An 8,931-nucleotide genomic window follows, 5' to 3' on the forward strand; every position below is an offset into this window, starting at 1 on the left:
ATACTTTCAAAGATCAATTTCACCCAGATTCACGGTTTCATTGACAACGTGATCAAGAAAAAATGTGGTCTTTCCCCTGGGCTCCTCAGAGGTATGAATGCTAAAAAATGCTAAAAGTAATATAGTGCTAAAAATACATTTCTTGTTTTTAATCTTTTTTTTTTTTTTGGCTTTACTGAGATGCATTTTACATTTTTTTCTTTACACAGTTTGTGCGTAATACTTCTCAAATGCAGGAAGCTTATATTCATACATTGGCCTCCTTGTGTTCTAGAGTTCGGCAGATTCATAGTGAAAAAGGCTGATTATATAATTATATATTTATATGATCCAGGGCTGGACACGCTTTTTCTCCTCCTCCTCCTCCTTCAAATGTACAAATCATTCTTAGCTTGAGGTCTGTTCAAAAATAAGTCATGGCTTGAGTGTGGCCTGCCAGCCATAGTTTGCAGAGTCGTGCTATAACGTAGGCCAGGGAAAAAAAAAAAAAAAAAAAGACAAAAAAGAACCCAGAGACATACCTTCATTTCGCTAATCTCCTTTTGCTTTCTGGCAACATGCGTCACACAGATACGTGCTCTTTCTGTGGCTGTGATCAGTTCATCTTGCCTTCTGCTCTTTTAAAACGAAATGTACATTTCTGTGTGCTGACAGCTCACATTCTCTGGATCGCCTACCTCTGCAGCTCCCTTGAGGTGGAGACTCCCTTTTAACCGCAGATACCCGTTGTATTTGCCCTAGGTAAATATTTCCCCCGTTGTGACTAGGTAATTAAAATTCTGAACCTTTATGACCCTGGATCCTTATCTGTTTGAACAACACTCATCTAGGTGGATGGCTCAGAGGAGCCCCCGGGGAGTCCGCAGTGAGGAAGTTGGGGAGGAGGGGGAGGCAGGAGGCGCCCCACCCTCTACCAAGAACCTTCTGGAATTGCCAATCCCCCTGAGCTGCACTGGAATTTTTACAGTCACAGGCCCTCTTTTGTGGCAGACGATGAGGGAGGGGCGCAATGGCTTTATGGTTTGTGTGTGTGTGTCTGCGCAAGCATGCACACACCTGTGTGTTTGGGGCAGGGTGGGTGGACGTTTCTCATCGGTATCACTTCAGTTATTAGCTCAGGAAATTCCTGCGTCTGGGATCCTACTCTCTGTAGGGCAGGGGTTGGGGCGTGGGCTCTGGAATCCGGGTTGTGTGAGGAATAAACAAGAAATTGCAAAAATGCCTGCCAGCGAGTAAGCGATCAATAAAAGAAATTGTTAGGTTACTTGAGACTTTAAAAATGGAGCGGATGGAGGTCAGAGGTCAGCTCCACCAGCACCCCGTGGTCCTCTGTACCTCCGGGGCCATCGTTGTAGATTCCGTTGGACGCGCCCTTGGAATTGTTCGGGAATAGAATCATTACTAATTCCCAAAGTGCTGACACATCACTGGCAGCGTTCAGCGGGCGGCAACCTGGTGTGACTGCCCTTGCTTTTCCTCAGAATTCTGATGAAAACCCCCCTGAAAAATCAAATTAAAGCAATCAAAGATGATAAAAGATCCCTAGAAAGGAACTGTGCTTCATCATCTGTCCCGCGGAGTGAGCCGGACTGGGTGGAGCCGCAGGGCTCAGAAGCTCCAGCGCCGGACCAGCGCGTCCGCTCCTGGACGCCTTGGTCGACACTGCCCCCCAGTGGCCTCGGCGGCACCGGCCGCTGAGGGCGGGGAAGGCGCGTCCCCGTGGGACCACGTTGCTTCTTGGAAAAATCCGGACGGAAGAGGTTTCTCTCTCTCTTCAGACCTCTCCTTGCGTGCTCTCTGCTTATGCCCTCTCCATTCCCGCTTCCCCTGTGCGCGTCCTCCACTTTCATTCAATCGCTCGGGATGGTGTGGCTTGGACAGGGACCATTTGCCACAGGGACAGGGGATGTTTGGGGGATATTTATATCCACATGGGACCCATCTTTAGGACGAGTTTTAGCCTTTGCCCATTTCGCTCTAGGACGAATCCCCCCCTCCCCCGCACCAGGAGGCATGTGGGATCTTAGTTCCCCCTAAGGGGATGGAACTAAGGGATGGGACCCGCACCCCCTTCATTGGAAGCGCAGAGTCTTAACCACTGGACCTCCAGGGAAGTCCCTAGGGGGAATTTTTACAGCAATCATCGATAGTTTTTGAGCAACTTATGCTGTGTGGCCTGTGTAAAGGCCCTGAGGTAGGAAGGGGCTTGGTGGCTTGGTTCTTAAAAATACTGAAGGCCAGAGGGGTGGACTGCAGAGATGGAGTGAGCAGTGGGAAGGAGGGCGGGAGATGAGAGCCAGCGATGAGCACGTTCTGCATTTGAAGTTTATAAGAAGAGTGCTAGGAAGCTTTGAAGGGCTTTACTCGTTTGGGGTGGGGGAAGTGGCCCAGGAAGGGGGTTTTCATTTGATAAAAGGGGTTTTCATTTGGCCTCAGTGTGGAGTGTGGACTGCAGGGGTGCTAGAGTGTGAGCTGGGAGCCAGTTAGGAGGCTCCCCTCCCCCGGGGTTGTGCGGCAGAGGAATGCGTAGTGTGGCCCAGGGTGGCTCTGTGGACATGGAGACAGTTCCCAGAGGTGCTTTGGAGGTAACCTGCTTGGCTGGACGTGACAGTGCTGGAGAGGGAAGGGCTGGGGATGCCCCTTGGACTTCAGGCCAGAGCAACTGGGCGGCTAGGGATAGAATTTACAGAGATTGGAAAGAGATGGGGTGGGGTGGGGGGGAATCAGACTTCTGTTGGACAAGAGGAGTTTGAGATGCTGGGTAGACGGTAGGATCTAAGGGGAAGAGGTCTGGGCTGTTCTGGTGGCGGTGATAGAAACCTGCAGGTAAAGTTCTTTCTTTCCTTTTTGTTTTGTTTTTTTTTTGCGGTACACGGGCCTCTCACTCTTGTGGCCTCTCCCGTTGCGGAGCACAGGCTCCGGACACGCAGGCTCAGCGGCCATGGCTCACGGGCCCAGCCGCTCCGCGGCATGTGGGGTCTTCCCGGACCGGGGCACAAACCCGTGTCCCCTGCATCGGCAGGCGGACTCTCAACCACTGCGCCACCAGGGAAGCCCTTTCTTTCCTTTTTTATTTTTATTTTCGCTGCACCACACAGCTTGCAGGATCTCAGTTCCCCAACAGGGGTTGAACCTGGGCCCTGTCAGTGAAAGCCCAGAACCCTAACCACTAGGCCACCAGGGAACTCCCTTTAGAAGTTTCTGAATTTTCTCTTGGGGTCCAAGGGCAGGGCTCAGTGGGGCCTCAAGAAGGGCAGGGGCTCGGGAAGAAGCCCAGGCAGCCTCCCCTCTTACCTCTTGCTTTACCCTCTGCCTGCAATGCTCTGTTCGCCTCCCCCCATCTCGTTGAATCCCTCCCATCCCTGCTCAGACCCTGAGCGGGGGGGACTCCCGGGCTGGCCTGTCCGTGCTGCTCTTGGTCACTTCACTCCCTGCATTTCTTTTATGCTTTAATCAGAGCTCTATCTATCTGTCTATTTGTTTCCTTGTTGATTTGCAGGGCGCTGACCATCTTCCCTGCTAGCTTGCCAGCTCCTTGAGAGCAGAGGCCATTGTTTTCTTCACTCCGCTCTACTTGGGCCTCAGTGTGGTTCTGGCGCCGAGCAAGGGCTTCATGCATATTTGTTGGGTTATGAAATCTGCTCCCGGGTTCCTCAGAGCGCCCAGCACCACTATGAACACATGGAAAGTGCTGGTAAATACCCAGGGATTGATTTCACGCCCGAAGACTCCTTTGCCGCAAGAAAAAAAGGGGGTGGCGTGAAAGTTGGCTGGGAGGGGACTCAGGGAACGGCGGGAGGTGGGGGCAGGTCAGAGAGGGGCTTCGGGGTCTAACAAGAGCATCATTGCCGGTGGACGGCAGTAATTAGGTGCTGACCAGCCTGGTCCCGACCCACCCACCCCCCAGACTCCTCTTCTGGGCAGTGACTGACGTGAATGGACAGTTTGACACGTAGGCCTCTGCAATTTCAGCCTGGAAATAGGATGTCCTAACAATGATGACTGATAAAGGATCTAGAAAATGCATGAGTAGAGGGTTTTTGCTTTAAAAAATAGTTCGACAAATAATTTCGTGTAGCAAATATGAAGTGAGCGAAACAGCCTGCCTTACTCTGGGAGTGCCCCTCAGAGTCTATTGCTCCTTGAAATCAGCCCCAAGGACCCTGGATTCCTAATCAAGGAATCGAGTCTGTTCCTCCCTCCAGCCTTTGTTTCCTAAGTTTCTTAGGAATTTGCTCCTTCTGTAGATGGAGGGCATCAGTCGTGTGCTGGGTGTGATTTGCAGGACTGTCACAGAGCCACTCAGCCCCTCATAGCACCCTACTGCTCTGTCAAAATGCTTGAAACGTCCACCATTTAGCTTTGGGAGACAGAACTCTCTGGAAAGCTCCATCTTTGTGTGCAGGCATGTCTGGGTAGCATAATCACCTGACATATTTTTTTCCACCCAAGAGTGGGATTCCAAAGGGTCTGGAAGAAACAGAACACTTAACTTCATTATTAAATGGGTGTTAGGGGGGGTCAGCCTCAGGTCAGCTGCCACCCTGTCTAACCTCCCCCCGCCTTCCCCCATAGGTCAAGTTTGAGCAAGGCCCTGGGAACGTTTCCAGGCCAGCTGTCTGCCCGTGGAAGGGAGTGTATGCTAGAAGCTGGTCTGCCACCTGTGGACCGGAAGTGAGACAGGGTCTGGGCCCCTTGGGGATGTGTTTCCATGGCCACTGCTTTGTTTTGCTCTAAACCTACCCCAGCAGCGGCACACCTTCTCACTCTAGCAGGTGAATAAAAAAGAGATGGGGACGCAGAGATGTGATGCTTGTCCTTTATTGCAGGGAGCCAGGCAGGGCTGGTGGGGATGGAGTGAAGGAAACATCCGGGGAGTGGCAGGGGTCTCGGCAGGTGGAGATCTTCAGCTTCTAAATCCTAAGCACAGTGTGGGCTTTGGATTATTTTGTCCTAAAGCAAACAAACAAAAAACCCAATACAATAGTGAATGAACATCAAAGTCAGACCCAGAGACTTTAATGTCACCTAAGAGGTTCGGTGTTTCTGGGAGGAGCTAAGCTTAGACTATTTCTCAGAAGCTTCTTTATTTTTATTTTCTTATTTTATTTATTTATTTATTAATTTTTTAACTTTTTGGCCGCACGGCATGCAGGATCTTAATTCCCTGACCAGGGATCGAACCCACACCGCCTGCAGTGAAAACGCCGAGTCTTAACCACTGGGCCGCCAGGAAAGTCTCTCAGTAGCTTCTTTAAAAAAGGTAAGATAGGGCTTCCCTGGTGGCGCGGTGGTTGAAAGTCCACCAGCCGATGCAGGGGACACAGGTTCGTGCCCCGGTCCGGGAAGATCCCACATGCTGAGGAGCGGCTGGGCCCATGAGCCATGGCCGCTGAGCCTGTGCGTCCGGAGCCTGTGCTCTGCAACGGGAGAGGCCACAACAGTGAGAGGTCCCGCGTACGGCAAAAAAAAAAAAAAAAAAAAAAAAAAAAAAATAAATAAATAAATAAAAAATAAAAAAGGTAAGATGGGGCTTCCCTCGTGGCACAGTGGTTGAGAATCTGCCTGCTAATGCAGGGGACACGGGTTCGAGCCCTGGTCTGGAAAGATCCCACATGCCGCGGAGCAACTAGGCCCGTGAGCCACAACTACTGAGCCTGCACGTCTGGAGCCTGTGCTCCGCAACAAGAGAGGCTGCGATAGTGAGAGGCCCGCGCACCACGATGAAGAGTGGTCCCCGCTTGCCACAACTAGAGAAAGTCCTCGCACAGAAACGAAGACCCAACACAGCCAAAAAAAAAGGTAAGATGGCTGTGCCTGCTCCCTGGGGACATTTGCACTGTGACTCTCCTCTCTGGATTAGAAAAGGGTCCCCCAAGGGAGTTGACACTGCAGCTGAGGGATGTGGGAAATCCTCCGCTGGGCAGTGGGAGTGGAGGGAGCCGTGTACCGTGAGCTTTGTCATGCTGTCCTGGGCCTTCTGGGGGAGGGTGTCCACCAGCATCTTCAACTGGGCCCCTGCATTTTTCATGTCTTCCTCAGGGCTGAAGGGTTCAAGGGCAGCCTCATAGCTGGGAAGCGTGCCCATGAAGAGGTTTTCGATGACATGTAGAAAGTTCAGGCAGACCTCTGTAGATGCTGGAGCCCAGAAAAGAGAGAGCGCGTGTATCCAGGCCCTTGTCTACACTGGCCAGCTTCCTGCCTGGGCCTGGCCCAGATGCACACAGCTGTGCCTGTCAGCAAGACATAGCGGCCCTTTCGTCGACGGCCTTGATTGGGAGACCTGGTGGCGCTCCAAGCAGTCGGCTCTTTGACGCCATCTGGATGCCTTCTGGGTTGTGGCCAGCTTTTCGTGGCTTGCCGGAGCCTCCCTTGTACGTCCTGGGTTGCGGCGGCAAGGTGCTACTGGCTCTTTCTGATAGAGTTCTAGGCAGGGCACTGAGAATAGAAGCTGCTGATCTCATTTGTTTGGTGTGCCGTGCGGGGGCTGGGAAGAGGCCGTCGAGGGTTTTGGCTCCCACCGGAAACATGCCTCTTACCGATGGTTAGTGATGGTCTGAGCCACACGTGACAAAGGCAGGCTCTGGCAGGAAGAGGCACTTGTACCAGCCAAGCATGAGCCCCAGAGCCTGGCCCAGAAGAGGAATCCACTGTGGGCACTAGGCCTTGTGGGCTCATCCACACACAGACACGTCTCTGCCTCTATTCCTGGCCCCGCCGTGTTCCCTTCACCAGAGTTCTCCCTACCCCGCCTCCGGTTGTGCTCCTTTTTAGGTCCCTGCCCCCAGGAATGTGGGGGGAGTCACCATCCCCTACTCCCTGCTGGCCCATCTTCCTACTGAGTGTCAAATCCCCATCCTTGAATTTGCTGCCTGGTGTGCAAACTCCCCTGCCTGGGCTCCAAGGCCCCACTCAAAGTGGCCACTCCAAGTCAGACCCTCTCCGGAACTTAGATCCCTGCTTTGCAACTTACTATGTCACCAGCCAAGTTACTTTATCTTTCTTTAGCTCAGTTTTCTCATCTGTAAAATGGGGATAATGTCCCCACTTCATAGGGTTGTTGTGAACGGGGTTCAGCACGGTGATGGGCACATTGTAAGTGCTAAATAAATGTTAGACCTTATTATTGGTATTATCATATGTGCGCCCACAGGAACGTACCAACACATCCCGGCCCCACCTCCTAACATATTTCAGTCCTGTCTTGCTGAGCCACCCGCCTCTGTACCTGGCATTGAGATCTTCTAATTAACATACGTTTCAGTCCAAATGATGTTATTTCCCCTTTAAAATAGACATCTCTGCACCATAGTTGTTCCCACTGCCTCTTGGTCTTGGTTTTCTAACTAACTCCCCCGTCTCGCCAAGGTCATAAAACTTATCTCCACGGTTGTCAGGAAACTTTGAAAGTGAACTATCGGGAATTTGTTTAAAATTTTTTGTTGTAGAAGGAGTAGAAGAGGCTGATACAGAGTAAAAAACAGTTCAGTAACCCAGCTCCCAAGAGATCAGGGGGTTTCCGGGGAGGTGTGATTCACCCCACCCCCATTCCTCTCAGTGACAGCTGCAACTCTTCAGAGACTCCTAACCCTTGTTTTGCAGAGGACAGAAAATGTTTAGAAACCTCCGTTCTGAGTTGGCAGTTTCCCAAAGGGAAGAGCCCTTTCTAGAATATTCCTCTCTGTGCAGAATGGGAGACCTTGCCTTGGGTTGGGTCTCTTTGGAACCCATGAGGCTCCTTCCAGCCCCTTTGGCTGCCACAGTGGTGTGTTGACCCCAAATCGGGAGGCAGCACCCAGGTCTCTTGGCGTCTCGGGGTCTGTCCAGCCCTGGGCTTTGAGAAGCTTGTTTGTTCCTCTTATTCTGCTGGTCATTGCATCTAGGTGGGATATTCTCCATCCCTTCCTCCAGTCTGTTCCATTCCCTGCACTTCTGAGGTTGTTGCATATGGAAGATGGGGTCCTTTTCAGGTTTCCCCACAGCCTCGGGGCTCTCCCCAAGTTCCCAAGATGAGATTGCTCGCTGGACCCAGCTTCCTGGCTGGGAGTCAGCCTTCCCAGCCTCTCCCGGCAGCTAAACAGAGGGCATGGGCAGCCGTCCCCTCTCCCGAGCAGAACTGGGGGAGTTCTTGAGCTCGGCTTGGGGCAGAGGGCTCTGGACACTCACCAGGGCTGCAGAAGAGAGTCAGGGTGACCAGGGTGAGGGCAATGGCGAGCTTCATGGTGGGAGGGAGGCTCTGTCCCTGTCTCTGGATCTGGTGGTCTTGTGGGAGATGTGCCCATCAGGTATCTTCTTATATGCTCCTGGAGCGGGGAGGGCAGGGCGAGGGCTCCACTTACGGGACCACACTGTTGACATGGGCATCAGCTCAGTGGAGAAAGTAAACATTCTTCTTTCTCAACCCGGTTTCTGTCCCCATGGAAACTGAGCTCACAGAATAGGCCACTTGGGAGAGGGGAACCCAGGGTCCGGTGTGGAGGCAGCAAGGGTTCCCAAGTCAGAGGGTCTGGAGAGCTGGCCGCCTGTGCCACTCTGTCTGAACCTGAGCACTGGGCAGTCCAGATCGACAGCCAGAAGCAATTGTAGAGCCCACCTGGACCCATCACCCTGGGAGAAACTGAGGCTTAAGGCCTCATAGCAGTGGCAGCCACGGGACTAGGACTCGGGACTCCTGATACTTCAATGGGCTCCTCCCCAAGGAAATGGCTGGACCTTAAGCTTCCAGGGTCCCACGGTCCAGAGCATCTCGTGGTCAGACTTGGGGGAGACCCTGGACTGAAGCATGTTGACAGGTGAAGGAGTTCTCCAGAAGGCCCCTGAAACCCAAGCCCCAGGTCAGGCTGGAGGACACACTGCACCAGCTGGGTCTGGAGTCCTGCCCTCCTGGCGGCAAATCTATGGGCACTTTGGGCCTTATTGCACTTGACCTCT

General features: G+C 52.6%; 1 protein-coding gene across 1 annotated transcript; it reads right to left on the bottom strand.

The window, feature by feature from the left end:
* Window positions 1-4,805: 4,805 nt before the first annotated feature.
* SCGB1A1 (secretoglobin family 1A member 1) lies at window positions 4,806-8,221 on the bottom strand. Its single transcript, XM_033414344.2, has 3 exons — window positions 8,167-8,221; window positions 5,951-6,138; window positions 4,806-4,953 (listed from the first exon to the last, which is right to left on the bottom strand). Exons 1-3 carry the CDS (start codon window positions 8,219-8,221, stop codon window positions 4,921-4,923), a joined length of 276 nt encoding a protein of 91 aa, XP_033270235.1. The 3' UTR covers window positions 4,806-4,920.
* Between the last annotated feature and the right edge of the window lie 710 nt (window positions 8,222-8,931).

This window comes from Orcinus orca, chromosome 8 (assembly GCF_937001465.1).
Source record: "Orcinus orca chromosome 8, mOrcOrc1.1, whole genome shotgun sequence".
Taxonomy (NCBI): Eukaryota; Metazoa; Chordata; class Mammalia; order Artiodactyla; family Delphinidae; genus Orcinus; species Orcinus orca.

Bases quoted from the DNA above. Each gene is read 5' to 3' on its own strand.
- SCGB1A1 (XM_033414344.2), bottom strand. From the start codon at position 8,221: ATGAAGCTCGCCATTGCCCTCACCCTGGTCACCCTGACTCTCTTCTGC. The intron at 6,139-8,166 runs GTGAGTGTCCAG...TCTGGGCTCCAG, and splicing joins GACTCTCTTCTGCAGCCCTG to CATCTACAGAGGTCTGCCTG. The intron at 4,954-5,950 runs GTACACGGCTCC...TGTTTGCTTTAG, and splicing joins ACAGCATGACAAAGCTCACG to GACAAAATAATCCAAAGCCC.